The 27,802-nt window shown below is 48.7% G+C and overlaps 1 protein-coding gene across 1 annotated transcript in view; it reads right to left on the bottom strand.

The window, feature by feature from the left end:
* The window catches only part of LOC120928786 (beta-arrestin-1), a 243,210-nt gene extending 216,874 nt beyond the window's left edge, over positions 1 to 26,336 (bottom strand). Inside the window, exon 1 of the mRNA XM_040339784.1 lies at positions 26,033 to 26,336. Within this exon, the coding sequence (XP_040195718.1) occupies positions 26,033 to 26,052 (20 nt within the window). The 5' untranslated portion in view covers positions 26,053 to 26,336. The remainder of the gene's footprint in view (positions 1 to 26,032) is intronic.
* Between the last annotated feature and the right edge of the window lie 1,466 nt (positions 26,337 to 27,802).

Below are 27,802 nucleotides of genomic sequence, written 5' to 3'. Positions count from 1 at the left end.
AGCGTTTATCGGTTGCTTTGCGCAAAATTTATAGCGTTTACAAAAAAGGGGATAGTTTTATTGCATTTTTATTATTATTATTTTTTTTACCACTAATGGCGGCGATCAGCGATTTTTTTCGTGACTGCGACATTATGGCGGACACTTCGGACAATTTTGACACATTTTTGGGACCATTGTCATTTTCACAGCGAAAAGTGCATTTAAATTGCACTGATTACTGTGAAAATGACAATTGCAGTTTGGGAGTTAACCACAAGGGGGCGCTGAAGGGGTTATGTGTGACCTCATGTGTGTTTCTAACTGTAGGGGGGGTGTGGCTGTAGGTGTGACGTCATTGATTGTGGTTCCCTATATTAGGGAACGCACAATCGATGATGGCGCCACAGTGAAGAACGGGGAAGCTGTGTTTACACACTCCTCTCCCCGTTCTTCAGCTCCGCGGACCGATCGCGGGACTCTTGCGGCGATCGGGTCCCGCAGTCACGGAGCTTCGGACCGTGTCGCGGGAGCGCGCCCGTGACCAACGACTGGGCACTTAAAGAGGACGTACCTGTACGTACATGTGCCCAGCCGTGCCATTCTGCCGACGTATATGTGCAGGAGGCGGTCCTTAAGTGGTTAAGAGCCCAGCCGTAGGTCGCGCCAGCGTGCACACGTGACCCGGTCCGAAGCTCCGTGACTGCGGGACCCGATCGCCGCTGGAGTCCCGCGATCGGTCCGCGGAGCTGAAGAACGGGGAGAGGTGAGTGTAAACAAACCTTCCCTGTTCTTCACTGTGGCAGTGTCACTGATCGTCTGTTCCCTGATATAGGGAAAGGCGATTACTGATGTCACACATCCAGCCCCGCCCCCCTACAGTTAGAAACACATATGAGATCACACTTAACCCCTACAGCTCCCCCTAGTGGTTAACTCCTAAACTGCAACTGTCATTTTCACAGTAATCAGTGCATTTTTATAGCACTTTTCGCTGTGAAAATGACAATGGTCCCAAAAATGTGTCAAAATTGTCCGAAGTGTCCACCATAATGTCGCAGTCACGAAAAAAATCGCTGATCGCCGCCATTAGTAGTAAAAAAAAAACGATTAATAAAAATGCCATAAAACTATCCCCTATTTTGTAAACGCTATCAATTTTGCGCAAACCAATCGATAAACGCGTATTGCGATTTTTTTACCAAAAATATGTAGAAGAATACGTATCGGCCTAAACTGAGGAAAAATATTTTTTTTATATTTTTGGAGGATATTTATTATAGCAAAAAGTAAAAAATATTGTTTTTTTTTTCAAAATCGTCGCTCTATTTTTGTTTATAGCACAAAAAATAAAAACCGCAGAGGTGATCAAATACCACCAAAAGAAAGCTCTATTTGTGGGGAAAAAAGGACGCCAATTTTGTTTGAATGCCACCTCGCACGACCGCGCAATTGTCAGTTAAAGCGACGCAGTGCCGAATCGCAAAAAGGGGCCTGGTCCTTAACCTGCATAATGGTCCGGGGCTTAATTGGTTAATGAGGTTCAGTCAGAGACTGGTGTGACTGGATCGGTGTTCTCTGTACAGCGCCGCGGTATATGTCAGAGATATATAAATGGAGGTCATTTGGAGTGAGACAATCTCCTCTCGTAGTTCCCTCCCCCCCCAGCAGGAGCGCGGCGGTGGAAGTCGCATTTCATGGCTTGTGCTGCTTCCTCTTCCTGAAAGCTTTGAGGAGGTTTTTGCAGAATCAGCAGTTTGTGATTTCAGGAAGTTCGATTTAAGGGAGAAGAATCATTCAGACAACAGATTAGTGCCGCCTTCCATGGAGAGCCGCCGGCCACATGCGTGTACGCCCACCTCGTCTGTGCCCAGACCCAACTGGGTGCATGTGGAGTGCCGGCATGGGCACAAATGCACCTCTGGACCCCTTTACATTACACAGTACCCTGCACCTCTGGACCCCTTTACATTACACAGCACCCTGCACTTCTGGACCCCTTTACATTACACATCACCCTGCACCGCTGGACCCCTTTACATTACACAGCACCCTGCACCTCTAGACCCCTTTACATTACACAGCACCCTGCATCACTGGACCCCTTTACATTACACAGCACCCTGCACCTCTGGACCCCTTTACATTACACAGCACCCTGCACCTCTGGACCCCTTTACATTACACAGCTCCCTGCACCTCTGGACCACTTTACATTACACAGCACCCTGCACCTCTGGACCCCTTTACATTACACAGTACCCTGCGCCTCTGGGCCCCTTTACATTACACATCACCCTGCACCGCTGGACTCCTTTACATTACACAGCTCCCTGCGCCTCTGGACCTCTTTACATTACACAGCACCCTGCGCCTCTGGACCCCTTTACATTACACAGCACCCTGCACCGCTGGACCCCTTTACATTACACAGCTCCCTTCGCCTCTAGACCCCTTTACATTACACAGCACCCTGCACCGCTGGACCCCTTTACATTACACAGCACCCTGCACCTCTGGACCCCTTTACATTACACAGCACCCTGCACCTCTGGACCCCTTTACATTACACAGCACCCTGCACTTCTGGACCCCTTTACATTACACATCACCCTGCACCGCTGGACCCCTTTACATTACACAGCACCCTGCACCTCTGGACCCCTTTACATTACACAGCACCCTGCACCTCTAGACCCCTTTACATTACACAGCACCCTGCATCACTGGACCCCTTTACATTACACAGCACCCTGCACCTCTGGACCCCCTTTACATTACACAGCACCCTGCACCTCTGGACCCCTTTACATTACACAGCTCCCTGCGCCTCTGGACCCCTTTACATTACACAGCACCCTGCACCTCTGGACCCCTTTACATTACACAGCACCCTGCACCTCTGGACCCCTTTACATTACACAGTACCCTGCGCCTCTGGGCCCCTTTACATTACACATCACCCTGCACCGCTGGACTCCTTTACATTACACAGCTCCCTGCGCCTCTGGACCTCTTTACATTACACAGCACCCTGCGCCTCTGGACCCCTTTACATTACACAGCACCCTGCACCGCTGGACCCCTTTACATTACACAGCTCCCTTCGCCTCTAGACCCCTTTACATTACACAGCACCCTGCATCTCTGGACCCCTTTACATTACACAGCTCCCTGCGCCCCTTTACATTACACAGCACCCTGCACTTCTGGGCCCCTTTACATTACACAGCACCCTGCATCTCTGGACCCCTTTACATTACACAGCTCCCTGCGCCCCTTTACATTACACAGCACCCTGCACTTCTGGGCCCCTTTACATTACACAGCACCCTGCATCTCTGGACCCCTTTACATTACACAGCACCCTGCACCTCTGGACCCCTTTACATTACACAGCTCCCTGCGCCTCTGGACCCCTTTACATTACACAGCACCCTGCGCCTCTGGACCCCTTTACATTACACAGCACCCTGCACCTCTGGACCCCTTTACATTACACATCACCCTGCACCTCTGGACCCCTTTACATTACACAGCACCCTGCACCCCTGGACCCCTTTACATTACACAGCATCCTGCATCACTGGACCCCTGTACATTACACAGCACCCTGCATCACTGGACCCCTGTACATTACACAGCACCCTGCACCTCTGGACCCTTTTACATTACACAACACCCTGCACCTCTGGACCCCTTTACATTACACAGCTCCCTGCACCTCTGGGCCCCTTTACATTACACAGCACCCTGCGCCTCCGGACCCCTTTACATTACACAGCTCCCTGCGCCTCTGGGCCCCTTTACATTACACAGCTCCCTGCATCTCTGAACCCCTTTACATTACACAGCACCCTGCGCCTCTGGACCCCTTTACATTACACAGCTGCGCCTCTGGGCCCCTTTACATTACACAGCACCCTGCGCCTCTGGACCCCTTTACATTACACAGCACCCTGCGCCTCTGGACCCCTTTACATTACACAGCACCCTGCATCACTGGACCCCTTTACATTACACAGCACCCTGCGCCTCTGGACCCCTTTACATTAAACAGCACCCTGCATCACTGGACCCCTTTACATTACACAGCACCCTGCGCCTCTGGACCCCTTTACATTACACAGCACCCTGCACCTCTAGACCCCTTTACATTACACAGCACCCTGCATCACTGGACCCCTTTACATTACACAGCACCCTGCACCTCTGAACCCCAGAAGGCAGAAAATCGTTGTTTTTATTATTCATGAAAAAATATATTTTTAAAGCAAAGATTAGAGGGCGACCCCATAGGACGGGGTTCCCAGGGGCACTAAGGAGAGAGTAGCGGCAGGAGCGGCTCGCTATCAGGCTGCCTCCCTCTAATTGAAAGCTTGTGCTGAGCTGCCTGAGCAGAGCAAGCAGGAAGGGGGATGGGAGGAGCTAAGCCTGTTATGGAAGAGCCTAAAGCGCCACCTGCTGGTTGGATGTAATTATGAAATACTCAGAAACAAGAAAGAGGGGGAGTGGGGGGGGAGGAGTCATTTTCTGAACGATCAGCTGTGTGTGTAATCTGAGCCTAGCCTGTTATGGAAGAGCCTAATGCGCCACCTGCATGCCAAATTCTCATCCGTTTTCCTTTTATTCGAAAAGCTTTATTGAAACATAGACAAGTTCACATGATCACGTCCAAGCACACTACACCGCACCAGACTACCCACCTCCACCACAGACGCGTTTCGTCCCAGCCAGGGCTCAATCATACAGGCAACAGTTGGGCTCGATCGTGTGAGCTTATTCATGTTACAATAAAGCTTTCTGAAGAAAAGCAGCTTCTTCTGCTGCAATTTGGAGCTTCATTAGTATGGCGGGGGAGGGGGGGGCGGGGGAGGGGGGGAAGCGAACCTGCAGCTGCAATCTGAGCACGTCCCTCTAGGAATCGCAATCACGGCTTGGACTAGTTGCACAGCGCCAATCAATACGCAATCAGCCAGGAACGCATAATTACCCCATGGGAGGGGTCTCATTAGCAGAGGAGTTCTGTTCCCAGGGTAGCTGAGGGGGAGGGGTTTCCACCATATAGTTCACCACATTACGGCGACTCGCGTCGCGAATCACGACGACCAATGCCGCTGGTGGTGCTCTGTAATGTGTATGGAGGTACGATGAGTCAGGAGATGGACGAGGAATGTCTGATTGGGGGGGATTGGATGCCCCATGTGACCTCACTGCCCTAGGGGGCGGGGCTCATTCAAACTAGACATGTGCACTGCCGAAAAATGTGTTTGTTTCGGTTTCATTCATATTTTTGTTTGTGTTTTTTTTTTTTTGGGGTCATTCGTTATGATCGAAATTTGAAAATTCGAAAATGAAAAAATCCGAAAATTCGGAGATTCAGAAATTCGAAAAGCCGAAAAGTACCTCAGGCCAAATGAGGTACTGCAAGCCTATTTTCGTCTCCTGCACCCCCCGAACCTCAGGCCAAATGAGGTACTGCAAGCCTATTTTCGGCTCCGCTCAGCTCCTGCACCCCCCGTACCCCAGGCCAAATGAGGTACTGCAAGCCTATTTTCGTCTCCTGCACCCCCCGAACCTCAGGCCAAATGAGGTACTGCAGGCCTATTTTCGGCTCCGCTCGGCTCCTGCAACCTCCCCGAACCTCAGGCCAAATTAGGTACTGCAGGCCTATTTTCAGCTCCGCTCGGCTCCTGCACCCCCTGTACCTGAGGGCAAATGAGGTACTGCAGGCCCATTTTCGGCTCCGCTCAGCTCCTGCACCCCCCGTACCCCAGGCCAAATGAGGTACTGCAAGCCTATTTTCGACTCCTGCACCCCCAGAACCTCAGGCCAAATGAGGTACTGCAGGCCTATTTTCATCTCCGAACCTTCCCGTACCTCAGGCCAAATGAGGTACTGCAGGCCTATTTTCGGCTCCGCTCGGCCCTGCACCCCCAGTACCCCAGGCCAAATGAGGTACTGCAAGACTATTTTTGGCTCCTGCACCCCCCGAACCTCAGGCCAAATGAGGTACTGCAGGCCTATTTTCAGCTCCGCTCGGCTCCTGCACCCCCCGTACCTGAGGCCAAATGAGGTACTGCAGGCCTATTTTCGGCTCTGCTCGGCTCCTGCACCCTCCCCGTACCTCAGGCCAAATGAGGTACTGCAGGCCTATTTTCAGCTCCGCTCGGCTCCTGCACCCCCTGTACCTGAGGGCAAATGAGGTACTGCAGGCCCATTTTCGGCTCCGCTCAGCTCCTGCACCCCCCGTACCCCAGGCCAAATGAGGTACTGCAAGCCTATTTTCGACTCCTGCACCCCCAGAACCTCAGGCCAAATGAGGTACTGCAGGCCTATTTTCATCTCCGAACCTTCCCGTACCTCAGGCCAAATGAGGTACTGCAGGCCTATTTTCGGCTCCGCTCGGCCCTGCACCCCCAGTACCCCAGGCCAAATGAGGTACTGCAAGACTATTTTTGGCTCCTGCACCCCCCGAACCTCAGGCCAAATGAGGTACTGCAGGCCTATTTTCAGCTCCGCTCGGCTCCTGCACCCCCCGTACCTGAGGCCAAATGAGGTACTGCAGGCCTATTTTCGGCTCTGCTAGGCTCCTGCACCCTCCCCATACCTCAGGCCAAATGAGATACTGCAAGCCTATTTTCGGGCTCCTGCACCCCCAGAACCTCAGGCCAAATTAGGTACTGCAGGCCTATTTTCATCTCCGAACCTTCCCGTACCTCAGGCCAAATGAGGTACTGCAGGCCTATTTTCGGCTCCGCTCGGCCCTGCACCCCACGTACCCCAGGCCAAATGAGGTACTGCAAGCCTATTTTCGGCTCCTGCACCCCCCGAACCTCAGGCCAAATGAGGTACTGCAAGCCTATTTTTGGCTCCTTCCCCCCCGAACCTCAGGCCAAATGAGGTACTGCAGGCCTATTTTCGGCTCCTGCACCCCCCGAACCTCAGGCCAAATGAGGTACTGCAGGCCTATTTTCGTCTCCGAACCTTCCCGTACCTCAGGCCAAATGAGGTACTGCAGGCCTATTTTTGGCTCCTCTCAGCTCCTGCACCACCCAGTACCCCAGGCCAAATGAGGTACTGCAAGCCTATTTTCGGCTCCTGCACCCCCCCGAACCTCAGGCCAAATGAGGTACTGCAGGCCTATTTTCAGCTCCTGCACCCCCCGAACCTCAGGCCAAATGAGGTACTGCAGGCCTATTTTCGTCTCCGAACCTTCCCGTACCTCAGGCCAAATGAGGTACTGCAGGCCTATTTTTGGCTCCGCTCAGCTCCTGCACCCCCCGTACCACAGGCCAAATGAGGTACTGCAAGCCTATTTTCGGCTCCTGTACCCCCCGAACCCCAGGCCAAATGAGGTACTGCAAGCCTATTTTCGGCACCTGCACCCCCCTTACCTGAGGCCAAACTATTAGTGGTCTCTCCACAAATCATCCCTTTATGGAAGAGTGACAAGAAGAAAGGCATTGGAGAAAGAAAGACATAAGAAGTCCTGTTTGCAGTTTGTGAGAAGCCATGTGGGGGGAGGGGACACAGCATACATGTGGAAGAAGGTGCTCTGGTCAGATGAGACCAAAATTCTACTTTTTGGCATTAAAGCAAAACGTTATGTGTGGGGGGAAACTAACACTGCACATCACCCTGAACACACCATCCCCACCGTGAAACATGGTGGTGGCAGCATCATGTGGTGGGGATGCTTTTCTTCAGCCAGGACAGGGAAGCTGGTCAGAATTAATGGGAAGATGGATGGAGACAAATACAGGACAATCTTAGAATAAAACCTGTTAGATACTACAAAAGACTTGAGATTGGGGCAGAGGTTCACCTTCCAGCAGGACAACGACCCTAAAGTACAGCCAGAGCTACAAGGGAATGGTTTAGATCAAAGCCTATCCATGTGTTAGAATGGCCCAGTCACAGCCCAGACCTAAATCCCATTGAGAATCTGAAAATTGCTGTTCACAGATGCTCTCCATCCAATCTGTAGACATATCACATATGGTCATCATTAATGGACATCAAACATCAACAAGTGTAGACATATAACGGAGGGTCACCATTAATGAACATCAACAAGTGTAGACATATCACATATGGCCATCATGAATGGACATCAATAAACCATCAAGAAGTACAGTGTAGACATATAACATATGATCACCATCAATGGACATCAACCTTTAAGTGTGGAGATATCAGATATGATCACCATCAATGAACATCAACAAGCATAGACATATCATGTTTGGTCACCATCAATCGACATTGACCATCAACAAGTGTAGACATATAACGGATGGTCAAAATCATTGGAGGACATTAACCATCAACAAGTGTAGACATATCAAGGATGGTCACCATCAATGGACATCAGCAAGTGTAGACATATCAAGGATGGTCATCATCAATGGACATCAACAAGTGTAGACATATCAAGTATGGTCACCATCAATGGACATCAGCAAGTGTAGACATATCAAGGATGGTCACCATCAATGGACATCAACAAGTGTAGACATATCAAGTATGGTCACCATCAATGGACATCAGCAAGTGTAGACATATCAAGGATGGTCATCATCAATGGACATCAACAAGTGTAGACATATCAAGGATGGTCATCATCAATGGACATCAGCAAGTGTAGACATATCAAGGATGGTCATCATCAATGGACATCAGCAAGTGTAGACATATCAAGGATGGTCACCATCAATGGACATCAGCAAGTGTAGACATATCAAGGATGGTCACCATCAATGGACATCAGCAAGTGTAAACATATCAAGGATGGTCACTATCAATGGACATCAGCAAGTGTAGACATATCAAGGATGGTCACCATCAATGGACATCAGCAAGTGTAGACATATCAAGGATGGTCATCATCAATGGACATCAACACGTGTAAACATATCAAGGATGGTCATCATCAATGGACATCAACAAGTGTAGACATATCAAGGATGGTCACCATCAATGGACATCAGCAAGTGTAGACATAGAATGGATGGTCAAAATCAATGGAGGACATAACCATCAACAAGAGTAGACATATCAAGGATGGTCATCATCAATGGACATCAACACCCACCATCCATCCATCCTCCATCCATTGGTCACCCATCATCCATCCTCCATTCATTGATCACCCACCCACCATCCATTGATCACCCACCCACCATCCATCCATCCTCCATCCATTGATCACCCACCCACCATCCATCCATTGATTACCCACCTTGCTACCTTCAGACGATCCCTGAAATCTCATCTCTTCAAGCAATCCTATCACGTCTCCAACTAATCTTTTACCACTTCCATCAGCTCATTCCCCACAGTTACAACATTTTGTACCACCTGCCCCACCCTATTAGATTGTAAGCTCTTGTGAGCAGGGCCCTCTTAATCCTCCTTGTATTTTATTGTATAAATAACTGTATTGTCTCCAGTGGCGGCTGGTGAAGTTTTAGGATGGGGGGGCGCACAACCCTGCCCCTCCACATTTGGCCCCTCCCGTTTCTTGTAAGCCACGCCCCTTATATAATCCACCTACTCCGTCCCCTGTATTCCACTTGCTTCCACTCATAGTTTCAGGAGTATACAGCTCAGCATCACAGGACAGAGTATATAGCCCCAGCATCACAGGACAGAGTATATAGCCCCAGCATCACAGGACAGAGTATATAGCCCCAGCATCACAGGACAGAGTATATAGCCCCAGCATCACAGGACAGAGTATACAGCTCAGCATCACAGGACAGAGTATACAGCTCAGCATCACAGGACAGAGTATATAGCCCCAGCATCACAGGACAGAGTATAAAGGTATATGGTATATAGCGCAGCCTTACAGATCGGCGCAAACTGAAAAATTACACTGTTAAAAATGAGGGGTTCCTTCTATAATGAGGGGTTCCCACCTGTAAATCGCACGTATATACATTCTGCACCCTGTAAATCGCACATATCTGCATTCTACACATTTAGGTAGATTCAGAAAGAGTTAGGCCGGCTTATCAGTAGATAAGCCGACCTAACTCAGAATCTGCACCGACCTAAGTTTAAGTGTATTCTCAATCAGAGATACGCTTAAACATATCTAAAATACGACGGCTTGCGCCGTCCAATCCTAGGTTGCAATATTTTGGATGGCCGCTAGGTGGCGCTTCCATTGCGGTCGGCGTAGAATATGTAAATGAGTAGATACGCCGATTCACGAACGTACGCCCGGCCGACGCAGTACTTTTACGCCGTTTACGTAAGAGATAGGCCGCGTAAAGTTAGAGCTAGGCCCTAGTTGGAATAGTAATGTTAAAGTATGGCCGCCATTCCCGCGTCGAAATTCAAATTTTTTACGTCGTTTGCGTAAGTCGTCCATGAATCGGGATTTACGTCGTTTACGTCCACGTCAAAATCAATAGGCCCGTGCGGCGTACTTAGCCGCAGTGCACACTGGGAAGTGTAGGCGCTCGGCGCATGCGCAGTTAATAAAAAAACGTCAAAAACGTAAGGTCAAGCCCCATTAACATAAAACACGCCCCCTTAGACACATTTAAATTAGGCGCGCTTACGCCCGCCCGCTTTAGGCTACGCCGCCGTAACTTAGCAGGCAAGTACATTGTGAATCATGTACTTGCCTCGCTAACTTACGGCGGCGTAGCCTAAACACGCTAAGCTATGCCGCCGCAAAGTTGCGGCAGGGTATGTGAATCTGGGTGGGGATCAGGTTAACTCCAGGACCAGCGCACTGCTGATGACTTTGGGGGTCGATCAGACAGGCAGTGTAAAGAACGGAGCTGCCGCGTGACGTCACTTCCGGTTTTCGTCTGTAAGACAAAAACCCAGAAGTAACGGCAATAGCAATGCTCCCGGCGCCCATAGTGGATCCGGACGCACGGGAAGCTAATCGGCGCTTTGCAATGCGCCGCAAGGTGGGATAAAAGCCTGCAAATGAAGCGCCACGTCTGCAATCTTCTGATTGCATTGACGTGGCGCTTCCTAGGGCACTGGTGTCCGGCGCCGAATCTGATTTTATTAAAGGACATTTTTTTTTTTCCTTAAAGGGGCCATTTAAAAAAAATATTGGGGTGGATTCAGGTACCTGTTACGGCGGCGTATCTCCAGATACGCCGCCGTAATTTCAAATCTGCGCCGGCGTATCGTTACGCCGATTCTCAAAGGCAGATACGCTCCAAAAATAGGCTTCCTCCGCCGACGTATCTTGAATGCGGCGGCGTATAATTGTGTGCAATATTACGCTGGCCGCTAGGGGGCGCTTCCGTTGTTTTCGGCGTAGAATATGCAAATTACCTAGATACGCCGATTCACAAACGTACGTGCGGCCGGCGCAAATTATTTACGTCGTTTACGTTAGGCTTGTTCGACGTAAGGTTGCTCCTGCTATTAGGTGGCGCAGCCAATGTTAAGTATGGACGTCGTTCCCGCTTCGAAATTTGAATTTTTTACGTAGTTTGCGTAAGTCGTTTGCGAATAGGGCTGGACGTCATTTACGTTCACGTCAAAACCAATCCGTCGTTGCGGCGTACTTGGAAGCAATGCACACTGGGATATGTACACGGACGGCGCATGCGCCGTTCGTAAAACACGTCAATCACGTCAGGTCATCACACATTAGCATAAAACACGCCCCCCCCTTCCACATTTGAATTCCGCGCGCTTACGCCGGCCCCATTTACGCTACGCCGCCGCAACTTACGGAGAAAGTGCTTTGTGAATACTGCACTTGCTCCTGTCAGTTGCGGCGGCGTAGCGTAAATGCGATACGCTGCGCCGCCGTACGAATGGGCGCAGCTACGTGAATCTAGCCCTATATATATTTTTTTTGTGGCTTACAGGAGGAGGGGCGGCGCCCGGGCGCTCCCTATCGGCGGGCCGCCACTTTTTTTACATTGTAAAGTGCTGCGTAAACTGTTGACGCTCTATAAATCCTGTATAAGGAGAAATGACTGAAGTACTAACACCAGGAACTGTCAGGAGGTCCCACCAAAAATCTTACCACCCCCCCCCCCATTTCTCTAAATGTAAGGGAAAGGGCCCCTATACTAAGTGACAGGAGGTCCAATGTATCTACTGGGAGTTGTCGGTGGGACCTGCGCCAGATTGTTAGGGAAGTTCCACTTCCTCAAATTCTCCAAATTCAACAAAACATCTGAAGTCAGCTGAAAAGAAGGACAGCCCAACGATAGATTGCCACCCCCGGGGGCCAAGGAGAGCGACCGGTGACTGCAAGAGGCCCCGTCACCGGAGCAACACTAATGACAGTCCTAATGGGTCAGTCCGCCCACAACTGGAAAAGAGCGAACTCTACAACCGATATCATAAAGGAAGCCAATCATCAAATGTCGGACTTCACCGGAAGGCAACTCCAACCTAGAGTTCCCGAGTCTGTACACTCGCTGTGCCCATTATGAGGGGTTCCCACCATCCCTGTGCTGAGTTCCCGGGTCTGTACACTCGCTGTGCCCATTATGAGGGGTTCCCACCATCCCAGTGCTGAGTTCCCGGGTCTGTACACCCGCTGTGCCCATTATGAGGGGTTCCCACCATCCCTGTGCTGAGTTCCCGGGTCTGTACACCCGCTGTGCCCATTATGAGGGGTTCCCATCATCCCTGTGCTGAGTTCCCGGGTCTGTACACCTGCTGTGCCCATTATGAGGAGTTCCCACCACCCCTGTGCTGAGTTCCCGGGTCTGTACACCCGCTGTGCCCATTATGAGGGGTTCCCACCATCCCTGTGCTGAGTTCCCGGGTCTGTACACCCGCTGTGCCCATTATGAGGGGTTCCCACCATCCCTGTGCTGAGTTCCTGGGTCTGTACACCCGCTGTGCCCATTATGAGGGGTTCCCACCATCCCTGTGCTGAGTTCCCGGGTCTGTACACCCGCTGTGCCCATTATGAGGGGTTCCCACCATCCCTGTGCTGAGTTCCCAGGTCTGTACACCCGCTGTGCCCCATTATGAGGGGTTCCCATCATCTCTGTGCTGAGTTCCCGGGTCTGTACACCCGCTGTGCCCATTATGAGGGGTTCACACCTTCCATGTAGAAACACAGTAGCCAATCAGGTTTCATCACTCATCGACTCGCAGAGGCCATCTCAGTGACAGAAGATTGCTGATTGGCTATTGAGGTTATTGGGGCTCTGCCTGGGTTCAGCCTTCTTGTCTCAGGAAAAATTCTGCCCAATCTATTCCGGAATTCTGCCAACCTCCGCTATGGAGGCCATGACACATAAATAGATTTACAGGAGATTTTTAGGAACTGGATTGTAGAAATTACACCCATAGGTCTACGTATAAAACATTCGCTGAACGAATGTCAGAAGAATTCATGTAAGTTGACTAAAATTTCCTAAACCATTAATGCCTGTTATCAGCTGACTCCATCTAGTGGCCAAAATGTGATATAGTTTTCTGAAATACTGTACCACAATGCGAAAGCTGTACCGCATTTTGGCCACTAGATGGAGCTGATGATGCAAGCGTAGAAAAAATGCGGAACATTAAGTTCACCTTGCATGATTTTCTATATCGTTATCGCCATCTGGTGGCCAAACTGCTGTATAGCTTTCGCATTGAGGTATTTTGGCCACTAGATGGAGATGACGATGCAAGGCATTAATCTCTTAGAAAAAATATGGGACATTTAGTTTTAACTGGCATGATATCCTGTGCCGCCTGTCTAGCCATCTACAGGCCAAAATGCGGTATAGCTTTCTCATTGAAGTATTTCAGAAAACAATAACACATTTTGGCCACTAGATGGAGCTGATGATGCAAGGCATTACTCTCTTAGAAAAAATGCGGAACATTCAGTTTAACATGCATGATCGCCTGTATTATTATCGCCATCTAGTGGGCAAAAATGCTGTATAGCTTTCTCGTTGAGGTATTTCAGAAAACGATACCACATTTTTGCCACTAGATGGAGCTGATGATGCAAGCTAGGGTTGTCCCGATACCACTTTTTTGAGACCGAGTACAAGTACCGATACTTTTTTTCAAGTACTCGCCGATACCGAATACCGATACCTTTCATAAACTAAGCATCGTAATCACAGGTTACGATGCTCAGTTATGTGAATGGACAGAGTCAGTGATCACTGACTCTGTCCATTCGGAAAAGGTAGGAGCCGGATTTAGCGGCTCCTACCTCCGCTCTCCATCCTGACAGATGGAGGGGGGAGAGCGGCACGGAGGGGGGAGAAGACGGCACGGGGGGGACAAGACAGAACGGGGGGAGAGCGGCACGGAGGGGGACAAGACAGCATGGGGGGAGAGCGGCACGGAGGGGAACAAGGCAACACGGGGGAGAGCGGCACGGAGCGGGAGAAGACAGCACGGGGAGAGAGCAGCACGGAGCGGGAGAAGACAGCACGGGGGGAGAGCGGCATGGAGGGGGACAAGACAGCAGGGGGGGAGAGCGGCACGGAGGGGGACAAGACAGCACGGGGGGAGAGTGGCACGGAGAAGACTTGTAACTTCCCCCACCACCCAATACTTGACTGCCCAGGTATTGGGTGAAGCATCGGAGCATTTCAGCCGAGTACAAGTACTCGGGAAATGCTCGGTATCGGTACCGATACCGATACTAGTATCGGTATCGGGACATCCCTAATGCAAGCCATTACTCTCGTAGAAAAAATGCAGAACATTAATGATTAATGAACCTTGCATGATTTCCTATATCGTTATCGCCATCTAGTGGCCAAACTCCTGTATAGCTTTCACATTGAGGCGTTTTGGCCACTAGATGGAGCTGACTGACCATGCAAGGAATTAATCTCTTGGAAAAAATGCGGGGCATTTAATTTAACCTGCATGATATCCTATATCGTCTATCTAGCCATCTACAGGCCAAAATGCGGTATAGTTTTCGCATTGAGGTATTTTACAATACTATACCAATACTTCAATGAGAAAACTACACTGCATTTTGGTCACTAGATGGCGCCGATGATGCAAGCCATTACTCTCGTAGAAAAAATGCGGAACATTAAGTTCACCTTGCATGATTTCCTATATCGTTATCGCCATCTGGTGGCCAAAATGCTGTATAGCTTTCACATTGAGGTGTTTTGGTCACTAGATGGAGCTGACGATGCAAGGCATTAATCTTTTAGAAAAAATATAGGACATTCCGTTTAACTTGCATGATATCCTATATCGCTATCGCCATCTAATGGCCAAAATATGGGACATTTCGTTTTAACTGGCATGTTATCCCGTGTCGCCTGTCTAAGCCATCTACAGGCCAAAATGCGGTATAGCTTTCTCATCGAGGTACAGTTGAACCTCGGATTACAAGCATAGTCCGTTCCAGGAGAACGCTCGTAATCCAAAGTACTCGCATATCAAATCGAGTTTTCCCGTTGAAGTCAATGGAAACGTAAATAATTAGTTCCGCATTGACTTCAATGGGATGCAATTCCGAATGCGACCAGAGGTGGAGGGGCGCCAGAGAGCGACGAAAACGGCCAAAAATGCCCAAGGACACTTTGGCTCGTCTCCTGCGCCCCCCGTACCTCAGGCCAAATGAGGTACTGCAGGCCAATGTTCGGCTTTTCTGGGCTCCTGCGCCCCCGTACCTCAGGCCAAATGAGGTACTGCAGGCCTATTTTCACCTCCTGCACCCCCCGTACCTCAGGTCAAATGAGGTACTGCAGGCCAATGTTCGGCTTTTCTGGGCTCATGCGCCCCCGTACCTCAGGCCAAATGAGGTACTGCAGGCCTATTTTCACCTCCTGCACCCCCCGTACCTCAGGTCAAATGAGGTACTGCAGGCCAATGTTCGGCTCTTGCGCCCCCCGTACCTCGGGCAAAATGAGGTACTGCAGGCCTATTTAGCTTGAATTCTGCTCGCCTTGCGAGTCAACACTCGCAAACCGAGTCAACATTTAAAAAAAAATAAGTTGCTCGCAAAATCAAAACGCTCTCAAACCAAGTTACTCTTAATCCGAGGTTCCACTGTATTTCAGAAAACTATAACACATTTTGGCCACTAGATGGCGCCGACGATACAAAGGTATTAATCTCTTAGAAAAAATACGGGTTTCGGATTATTTAACTTGCAGGATTGCCTCTGACACTCGTGCAACGAATGTTTTTACACGTTGATCCCTTAGTATTATTATGAATTTCACATTATTATGGACCAATTCGTCACTTTTTATATATTTTTTTATCTCTTTTTTTTTTTGTTTTTTGCATATTTGTAATCTTTGACAATTATTTAGTTATACTCACCTGTACATCTTCTTATATTATAATATTGTATACTGGATACCGATATGATCCCATCTGTCATTACATATATATAAGGGCCAGATTCACAGTAACAGTACGCCAGAGTATCTGCTGATACTCCGGCGTACTTTCAAATTTGCCGCGTCGTATCTTTATTTGTAATTCACAAACAAAGATACAACGGCATTTGGCTAAGATCCGACAGGCGTACGGCTTCGTACGCCTTCGGATCTTAGGATGCAATACTTCGGCGCCCGCTGGGTGGAGATCGCGTCGTTTTCCCCGTCGGGTATGCTAATTAGCTGTTTACGGCGATCCACGAAGGTACGCGCGTTCGTCGCATTCTCTTACGTCGTCGCTAGTCGGCTTTTCCCGTCGCAAAGTTACGGCTGCTATTGAGGTGGTGTAACAATAGACAGCCCATGTTAAAGTATGGCCGTCGTTCCAGCCTCGAATTTCAATTTTTTTTGTGTAAGTCGTCCGGGAATACGAAAGTACGTAACGCACGTCGCCGTTCAAAACATTACGTCGGGGCACGGCGGGAAATTTCAAAACGGAGCATGCGCAGTACGTTCGGCGTGGGAACGCGCCTTATTTTAAATGGTCCCCGCCCCATTTGAATTAGGCGGGCTTGCGCCGGACGGCTTTACGCTACGCCGCCGCAAGTTTACACGCAAGTGCTTTGTGAATCAAGCACTTACGATGAAAACTTGTGGCGGTGTAACGTAAAGGGGATACGTTACGCCGCCGTAAAGGTACGTGAACCTGGCCCATATGTGTTTAAGGCCCTGAAGAAGAGGCGCTTGCGTCCCCGCAACGCGTCTGCCTCTTCTGAACTAAATGTTCTATTCTTCGCCTTATGAGCGAGGAATACAAATCTGATGGGGCTCTAAGCTCTTTCTACTCTACTAAAGAGATACGTTTGTATCGGAGAGTTCCCCTCACTTCCTGTCGGAATATTATCCCCAGGACATGCAAAAACCCGACAGGGGATCAAACCCCCTCCTTACTCCCCCCCCCCATCCTAAATTGAGACCACAGGTTTAATCCCCGGACACATACTTTACAAATGTAACTGATAATTACTAAGAAGAGATTGCAACTTGTGTGGCCATCCTATGATCTACAGTTGAACCTCGGATTACGAGTATAATCCCTTCTAGGAGTATGCTTGTAATCCAAAGCACTCGCATATCAAAGCAAGTTTCCCCATTGAAATCAATGGAAAATAAAATAAATTTGTTCCGCATTGACTTCAATGGGATGCAATACCAAATGTGGCCAAAGGTTAGGGGGGAGGGGCACCAGAGAGCGCCAAAAACGTCCGAAAAGGACCAAGGACACTTCGGCTCGGCGTCTGCGACCCCGTGCCTCAGGCCAAATGAGGTACTGCAGGCCAATGTTCAGCTCCTGTGCCCCCGTACCTCAGGCCAAATGAGGTACTGCAGGCCAATGTTCAGCTCCTGTGCCCCCGTACCTCAGGCCAAATGAGGTACTGCAGGCCAATGTTCAGCTCCTGTGCCCCCGTACCTCAGGCCAAATGAGGTACTGCAGGCCAATGTTCAGCTCCTGTGCCCCCGTACCTCAGGCCAAATGAGGTACTGCAGGCCTATTTAGCTTGAATTCTGCTCGTCTTGCGAGTCAACACTTGCAAACCGAGTCGGAATTTAAAAAATTAAAACGTTCTCAAACCAAGTTTCCACTGTACAATATTTGGTGGTGCAGGTGGCCCCAACTGTGGCCCCTGACAGTTCCAAAGGGCCACACGTGATATTCAATAAATGACAGAAGACTGTTAGGCAGATCAGAGCCAAAAGGGGACCCAAGTAAAACTTATTTTGATAAACACAGAGGTCTCGGTTGCACCTTTTTTGCTACCCTGTGTGCCGAAAACAACGTTCCTCTGTAAAGATTTCCCTGACAAGGTGTGGGGCATGGGCGTAGCATAAGGGGTTGCAGGGGTCTCAATGGCAACCCCACCCCCTAGCTCCAGGGGGCCCCTGCAGCCTTCCCTGTCATATTATCATATCCTCCACAAAGTCCAGCTCCGATCTGCCCAAGGGCCCCACAGCCACGCTCCAGTACTGGGCTTCCACTTTGCCTTCCACGGTCCACACCCCTCTGTTCTCATTGACCGGGGAGAAGCTGTGACCTGTTTCATGAATGGAGAGGAGCACGGGGTGAGAACAGCCCAGGGGGCCAGGTCAACTTTTGCATCAGGTGTGGGGTCCTTGGCTGTGGCCCCTAACAGCTCCAAAGGGCCCCAAAAAAATTTCAACATCAGACTATCAGCGACTTCACATATACTAGAGGAGACCAATAGAGGAGATTGGAGACATGCAATATGAGACTGCTAGAGGTCACTTTCATTACAAAGATTACTGACCGCTGGGGGCCGCACAGCAAAGACCAAAGGGCCGTATATGGCCCCAGGGGGCCGCAGGCTGGGCACCAGGGATCTATTTTATCCAACACACTCGCCCAATTTTCGATGAAAGCCGGATCTGATGTGAGCCCACACACTGTGCGGTTTTATCACAACATGTTTATCAAGCTGGAGAGTCGGCTGTCCCATCGGCCATGTGAGACTAAAACCAATCAGATATCAGATACCTCCATCCTATGAGCCAAGGAGATAGATAGATAGATAGATAGATAGATAGATAGATAGATAGATAGATAGATAGATAGATAGATAGATAGATAGATAGATAGATAGATGTAGAGATAGATATATAGATGATTGATAGATAGATAGATAGATAGATAGATAGATAGATAGATAGATAGATAGATAGAATTGCTGTAGATCACAGATAATAGATTTTTTGATAGGTAGATAGAGATAGATAGATAGATAGATAGATAGATAGATATTTGAGAAATGCACAGATAGATCAATAGACAGACAGATAGATATCACTAGATAGATAGATAGAATTGCTGTAGATCACAGATAATAGATTTTCTGATAGGTAGATAGATAGATAGATAGATAGATAGATAGATAGATAGATAGATAGATAGATATTTGAGAAATGCACAGATAGATCAATAGACAGACAGACAGATAGATAGATAGATGCTGTAGTGGATATATAGATGATTGATACATAGATAGATCGATAGATAATTGAGAAATACACAGATAGATCAATAGACAGACAGATATATATCAATAGATAGATAGATGTAGATAGGTGCTGTATATATAGATAGATAGATAGATAGATAGATAGATAGATAGATAGATAGATAGATAGATGGAGAGATAGATCGATAGATAATTGAGAAATGCACAGATAGATCAATAGACAGACAGATATATATCAATAGATAGATAGATGTAGATAGGTGCTGTATATATAGATAGATAGATAGATAGATAGATAGATGGAGAGATAGATCGATAGATAATTGAGAAATGCACAGATAGATCAATAGACAGACAGATATATATCAATAGATAGATAGATAGATGTAGAGATAGATATATAGATGATTGATAGATAGATAGATAGATAGATAGATAGATAGATAGATAGATAGATAGATAGATAGATAGATAGATGTAGAGATAGATATATAGATGATTGATAGATAGATAGATAGATAGATAGATAGATAGAATTGCTGTAGATCACAGATAATAGATTTTTTGATAGGTAGATAGATAGATAGATAGATAGATAGATAGATAGATAGATAGATAGATAGATAGATAGATAGATAGAATTGCTGTAGATCACAGATAATAGATTTTTTGATAGGTAGATAGATAGATAGATAGATAGAGAGATAGATAGATAGATAGATAGATAGATAGATAGATAGATAGATAGATAGATAGATACTGCAGATATATATGTAGCGCCTGGTTACTTCTAAGAACCGGTGCTAGTTTAAATTTAGAGGGGGTCAGAGAGATAAGTACCTCTGACCAGTCTGATTTGTTTAAATTGGGTCTCTGTCTCAGCTTGGCTGTGCTGTGGACTCATTCTGTTGTTCCTGGGGTGCTGTTCCCACCCCAGGAGGACAGGTGGCAGCAATGGTTTGGGTTCTTTTCCCCAGCAGCTTATCAGGAGGGGTTTTCCTCGCTGGGTATTAATGAGACAGACGTCATTGGTCTGGGTTCTTCTTCCAGTGCGGCACCCACCTTTAGGGTGACCACATCAGTGGCCACCCAGGGAAATGGCCTTCCGGGCCGGGGTGCCCGTGCCACACGGTGTTCCTGGTTCTGGGACCAAGTTGGTCAGGAACATTAGAGCTGTGGCTGGACCCCAGTAATCGACTGGGTCCCCAATCCTGAGAAGATCCCAAGCGTTTGTTTCTTTGAGAGGAAGCTGTTCGGTGGGGAGTCAAGAGAGGCTGGCGATCCAATAGGGTCTCGACAATCCACCGGGGATCAAGGTAACCGGGAACTGAGAGGCTGGACGTCGGTCACCTATCAGTCGGTAACCTGCAAACTACCTGAAGGAGATCCAGGCGCAAAGTCTATCAAGGAGCATCATCTCCGCTATCTCAATCCTAAGGAGGGTCTGTGGCAGAGACTTTTCCTCTAAGTTCCGAGTGATAGTCTGGCTGCCAGGTCAGTGAGAGAGGCCTGTCCGGGTACGCTAAGCCCACTCAGGCTGGAGTGGCGAAAGAAATGCTACACGTGGGAGCAGGACTGCCTCCCTATTGCTACGCCTGAATCTGCTATTTCTCCTTCTACTGAATCTCTACCTTTCACCACAAGTTTTATTGTTTTTACCCGCCTGGGTAATAAAGAGCACAAAAAAAGACACCTGTCGTGGACATTCCGTCGGAACTGATAAAATATGGTCCCAAAAAGTGCAGGAGAAAGTGATGAGGTTGGCACGCTTACCAGAGACGCTTACCCTGATGACGTCCAATAGGACGAAACGCGTCGGGGTGACGGTTGTGGAATCATTGCATACTTACATGTTACAAACTTGTGTAAACCCCTTTTTTTTTTTTTACAATAAATATACCAAGCAGTATGACGCTATGCACGCTTCTCCTTTTTTTCATGCACATTACGGATAATCGCACCAAAACCGCAAGTTTTGGCGTCTGCGCCCCGCTGCCGGGAACCTTTGGTGTATATCGGGTGGGACCTCTCCTGCTCACAGCGTCCTCCTGTGGTGGGGCGGAGGAGCCACGAGGTAACATGCCACCCAAAACAAACCAGCAGCTCCTTCGGGGGGTAGTACTACACGTGGGGGCTCGTCCGGGATAGGCTGTTACCTCGGACAACTACATTGGAACATTTATTCTGCCCTTAAAAGCCAGGAATTGTGGTGGCGTTGGACTGTGCTGGTGAGGAGGGAGTTAACGTCGGGTAGTTAAAGTCTGGGGGCGCACGTGTGCCTGCAACGTGCCCAGAAAAAGAACTCAAAGTGGGAGGAGTTACCCACCCCTGCGTGAGACGTAGGGCGAGTTTGGCGCCAAAGGACAGAGTGATTGCCCGCCCACGAGAGAGAGAGTCATGCAAACATGTATGTGCCCCCCGACGCTGTTTGAGAGATTGAGCCCCCCCATGTCTACGGCGGGAATCAATCTGATGTCTGCTGCCACCGGAGTCCCCCTCGCCGATACCGGGATCAGAATGGGGACGCAGGGGAGGTCCGTGCTGTTTTCCAGCGGTAGCGTGGAGGCCCTTGGACTGTCTTGTCCCCGTTACTACTACCTTCACCATACACACTAGACTGCAGAAGAGCCAGGAGGGAACATGCCACCCAAAACAAACCAGCAGCTCCTTCGGGGGTAGTACTACACGTGGGGGCTCGTCCGGGATAGGCTGTTACCCCGGACAACTACATTAGAAAATGTATTCTGCCCTTAAAAGCCAGGAATTGTTGTGGCTTGGACTGTGCTGGTGAGGAGGGAGTTATCGTCAGGTAGTCAAAGTCTGGGGGCGCACGTGCGCCTGCAACGTACCCAGAAAAATAACTCAAAGTGGGAGGAGTTACCCACCCCTGCGTGAGACGTAGGGCGAGTTTGGTGCCAAAGGACAAAGTGATTGCCCGCCCACGAGAGAGAGAGTCGTGCAAACATGTCTGTGCCCCCGACGCCGTTTGAGAGATTGAGACCCCCCCCATGTCTACGGCGGGAATCAATCTGATGTCTGCTGCCACCGGAGTCCCCCTCGCCGATACCGGTATCAGAATGAGGACTCGGGGGAGGTTCGTGCTGTTTTCCAGTGGTAGCGTGGAGGCCCTTGGACTGTCTTGTCCCCGTTACTACTACTTTCACCATACACACTAGACGGCGGAAGAGCCAGGAGGGAACATGCCACCCAAAACAAACCAGCAGCTCCTTCGGGAGTAGTGCTACACGTGGGGGCTCGTCCGGGATAGGCTGTTACCTCGGACAACTACATTGGAAAATGTATTCTGCCCTTAAAAGCCAGGAATTGTGGTGGCGGTGGACTGTGCTGGTGAGGAGAGAGTTAACGTCAGGTAGTTAAAGTCTGGGCGCACGTGGCCAGAAAAAGAACTCAAAGTGGGAGGAGTTACCCACCCCTGCGTAAGGCGTAGGGCGAGTTTGGCGCCAAAGAACAGAGTGATTTCCCGCCCACGAGAGAGAGTCGTGGCAAACATGTCTGTGCCCCGACGCCGTTTGAGAGATTGAGACGTAAATGATGGCGGATAAGTGAAGAATGAGAAGTAAATGATGGAGGATAAGTGAAGAATGAGAAGTGAATGATGGCGGATAAGTGAAGAATGAGAAGTAGATGATGACGAATAAGTGAAGAATGAGAAGTAGATGATGACGAATAAGTGAAGAATGAGAAGTAGATGATGGCGGATGAGAGAAGAATGAGAAGTAAATGATGGAGGATAAGTGAAGAATGAGAAGTAAATGATGGCAAATAAGTGAAGAATGAGAAGTAAATAATAACGGATAAGTGAAGAATGAGAAGTAAATGATGGCAGATAAGTGAAGAATGAGAAATAAAAGATGGCGGATAAGTGAAGAATGAGAAGTAAATGATGGAGGATAAGTGAAGAATGAGAAGTAAATGATGGCGGATAAGTGAAGAATGAGAAGTAGATGATGGCGGATAAGTGAAGAATGAGAAGTAGATGATGGCGGATAAGTGAAGAATGAGAAGTAAATGATGGAGGATGAGTGAAGAATGAGAAGTAAATGATGGCGGATAAGTGAAGAATGAGAAGTGAATGATGACGGATAAGTGAAGAATGAGAAGTAAATGATGGAGGATAAGTTAAGAATGAGAAGTAAATGATGACGGATAAGTGAAGAATGAGAAGTAGATGATGGAGGATAAGTGAAGAATGAGAAGTGAATGATGGCGGATAAGTGAAGAATGAGAAGTAAATGATGGTGGATAAGTGAAGAATGAGAAGTAAATGATGACGGATAAGTGAAGAATGAGAAGTAGATGATGGCGGATAAGTTAAGAATGAGAAGTAGATGATGGAGGATAAGTGAAGAATGAGAAGTAGATGATGGAGGATAAGTGAAGAATGAGAAGTAAATGATGGTGGATAAGTGAAGAATGAGAAATGAATGATGGTGGATAAGTGAAGAATGAGAAGTGAATGATGGTGGATGAGTGAAGAATGAGAAGTGAATGATGACGGATAAGTGAAGAATGGGAAGTAAATGATGGCGAATAAGTGAAGAATGAGAAGTAAATGATGGCGAATAAGTGAAGAATGAGAAGTAGATGATGGAGGATGAGTGAAGAATGAGAAGTAAATGATGACGGATAAGTGAAGAATGAGAAGTGAATGATGGTGGATGAGTGAAGAATGAGAAGTAAATGATGGCGGATGAGTGAAGAATGAGAAGTAGATGATGGCGGATAAGTGAAGAATGAGAAGTAGATGATGGCGGATGAGTGAAGAATGAGAAGTAAATGATGGTGGATAAGTGAAGAATGAGAAGTAAATGATGGCGGATAAGTGAAGAATGAGAAGTGAATGATGGTGGATGAGTGAAGAATGAGAAGTGAATGATGGTGGATGAGTGAAGAATGAGAAGTGAATGATGACGGATAAGTGAAGAATGAGAAGTAAATGATGGCGAATAAGTGAAGAATGAGAAGTAAATGATGGCGAATAAGTGAAGAATGAGAAGTAGATGATGGAGGATGAGTGAAGAATGAGAAGTAAATGATGGCGGATAAGTGAAGAATGAGAAGTGAATGATGGTGGATGAGTGAAGAATGAGAAGTAAATGATGACGGATAAGTGAAGAATGAGAAGTGAATGATGGTGGATGAGTGAAGAATGAGAAGTAAATGATGGCGGATGAGTGAAGAATGAGAAGTAAATGATGACGGATAAGTGAAGAATGAGAAGTGAATGATGGTGGATGAGTGAAGAATGAGAAGTAAATGATGGTGGATGAGTGAAGAATGAGAAGTAGATGATGGCGGATAAGTGAAGAATGAGAAGTAGATGATGGCGGATAAGTGAAGAATGAGAAGTAGATGATGGTGGATGAGTGAAGAATGAGAAGTAAATGATGGCGGATAAGTGAAGAATGAGAAGTAAATGATGGAGGATGAGTGAAGAATGAGAAGTGAATGATGGAGGATGAGTGAAGAATGATAAGTAAATGATGGCGGATAAGTGAAGAATGAGAAGTAAATGATGGCGGATGAGTGAAGAATGAGAAGTAAATGATGGTGGATAAGTGAAGAATGAGAAGTAAATGATGGCGGATAAGTGAAGAATGAGAAGTAGATGATGGCGGATAGGTGAAGAATGAGAAGTAAATGATGGCGGATAAGTGAAGAATGAGAAGTAAATGATGGTGGATGAGTGAAGAATGAGAAGTAGATGATGGTGGATGAGTGAAGAATGACAAATAAATAAATAAATGATGGCGGTCGAGTGAAGAATGAGGGGAAAGAAAGACAACCCAATGGGACCTCCAGCCCGCGGTCACTCGGCACTTGTCACTTGTAAGGGACGGTTGGCCGTTGTCACCCGATACAATCATCTACATCAGTGGTCTCCAAAATGCGGCCCGGGGGCCAGATGTGGCCCTTTGCTTGCTTTTATCCGGCCCTTGGGGCATTATTTCATTCACCGATACTAACAATGGGGCATAGTTTCTCCTACTGACACCAACAATGGGGACTAATGACATCAAGAAAGGGGTCCAATGACATTAACGATGGGACACAATTCCTCACAATGACACCAACAATGGGACACAATTCCTCACAATGACACCAACAATGGGACACAGTTTTTCTCAATGACACCAACAATGGGACCCAATAACGGGGCACAGTTACTCCCACTGAAACAATGGGGCGTTAATTTTTCCCACTGATGTCGGTACCTTTTTGACTCCCACTGACCACTGTCCGGCCCTCGTAAAGTCTGAAGGACATTAAACTGGCCCTTTGCTTAGAAAGTTTGGAGACCCCCCTGATCTACATCTACACTGTTTACATTGTAAATGTTCCTCCTCCTGATACATTGTATCACAACATTGTAGAAGAACCTCAATCATACAATTCTCGCCCGTCGCATATATTTCGATGTTTTCCCTTTTGGTTACATTTATATAAAAAGTAGAGTTGAGGAAGAACATTGGCGTTTCCGGGATGTACATCCTCCGCGCTCCCACAAGAACGGAATCAAAAGGGGAACCCCGGATTAACAATGGAATCTTTTTTGGAAGTGGGATAAGTTGAGACACCTGTAACCCCCAGTAAGCCGCCCCACCCCCCCAACCTACTTGGGAGCGTTTAACCCTGATGGTAAAAGTGTGAATACGGTGAGACACTGACCTGGTGCCTTTGTCGCCCATTCCCAGGCTGTTCCTACGGAGGGATTTCAGGTGGTCGGAGGAGGAGGTGATGGCGGTGACCCGGAGAGCCGGTCTTGGGGGGTCTCGCTTCTCAGGAGTGATAGTGAGCGGGATGGAAAGCCGGTCTTGGGGGGTCTATCGGTCCTCAGGAGTGATGGTAAGCGGGATGGATTGCCAGTGCTGGAGGGTCTCGGTCCTCAGGAGTGATGGTGAGTTGGATGGATAGCCGGTGTTGGGGGTCTTGGTCCTCAGCAGTGATGGTGAGCGGGATGGAGAGCCAGTGTTGGGGGTCTCAGTCCTCAGCAGTGATGGTGAGTGGGGGGAGAGCCGGTGTTGAGGCGGTCTATCAGTCCTCAGGAATGATGGTGAGCGGGATGAAGAGCCGGTGTTGGGGGGTCTCAGTCCTCAGCAGTGATTGTGAGAGGGGGGAGATCCAGTGTTGGGGGGTCTTGGTCCTCAGCAGTGATGGTGAGCGGGATGGAGAGCCAGTGTTGGGGGTCTTGGTCCTCAGCAGTGATGGTAAGCAGTAGGGAGAGCCGGTGTTGGAGGGACTTGGTCCTCAGCAGTGATGGTGAGTGGGGGGAGAGCCAGTGTTGGAGGGTCTCGGTCCTCAGCAGTGATGGTGGGCGGGATGGAGAGCCAGTGTTGGGGGTCTCAGTCCTCAGCAGTGATGGTGAGTAGGGGGAGAGCCAGTGTTGGGGGTCTCGGTCCTCAGCAGTGATGGTGAGCGTTATGGAGAGCCGGTGTTGGAGGGTCTCGGTCCTTAGCAGTGATGGTGAGCGGGATGGAGAGCCGGTGTTGGGGGTCTCGGTCCTCAGCAGTGATGGTGAGCGGTATGGAGAGCCGGTGTTGGGGGTCTCAGTCCTCAGCAGTGATGGTGAGTAGGGGGAGAGCCAGTGTTGGGGGTCTCGGTCCTCAGCAGTGATGGTGAGCGGTATGGAGAGCCGGTGTTGGAGGGTCTCGGTCCTTAGCAGTGATGGTGAGCGGGATGGAGAGCCGGTGTTGGGGGTCTCAGTCCTCAGCAGTGATGGTGAGTGGGGGGGAGAGCCGGTGTTGGGGGTCTTGGTCCTCAGCAGTGATGGTGAGTGGGATGGAAAGCTGGTGTTGGGGGTCTCGGTCCTCAGCAGTGATGGAGAGCCGGTGTTGGGGGTCTTGGTCCTTAGCAGTGATGGTGAGCGAGATGGAGAGCCGGTGTTGGGGGTCTCGGTCCTCAGCAGTGATGGTGAGCGGGATGGAGAGCCGGTGTTGGGGGTCTCGGTCCTCAGCAGTGATGGAGAGCCGGTGTTGGGGGTCTTGGTCCTCAGCAGTGATGGTGAGCGGGATGGAGAGCCGGTGTTGGGGGTCTCGGTCCTCAGCAGTGATGGAGAGCCGGTGTTGGGGGTCTTGGTCCTCAACAGTGATGGTGAGCAGTAGGGAGAGCCGGCTTTGTTTTGCAGACCTGATCAGCTGGAAATAAACAAGGAATCCGGCGTCCTCTCGCTGATGTAAATCCTGATGAGATTATAAAGGGGGGGAAGGCATGAAATGAGAAGGTTGGTGGTGATCGGGGGGGGGGGGGGGAATAATTCAGATGATTCCTCAGGCAGACAGCTCGTCCTCTCTCTCTCTCTATGGGTGCTGTATGTGGGCTGAGCGAGCTGTCAGCTCTGTGTGCTGCTCCTCAGATCCACCCTCAGTGCTGCTTCCTGCCAGATTACCATACACAGCACAAGTCAGTCCACAGGATGAGGAGCCTTCATACTGCTAGCAT

The sequence above is a fragment of the Rana temporaria genome, chromosome 2 (assembly GCF_905171775.1).
Source record: "Rana temporaria chromosome 2, aRanTem1.1, whole genome shotgun sequence".
NCBI lineage: Eukaryota > Metazoa > Chordata > Amphibia > Anura > Ranidae > Rana > Rana temporaria.
The sequence above is the reverse complement of the archived record's forward strand: the minus strand, read 5'-3'. Positions and strand labels throughout refer to the sequence as shown.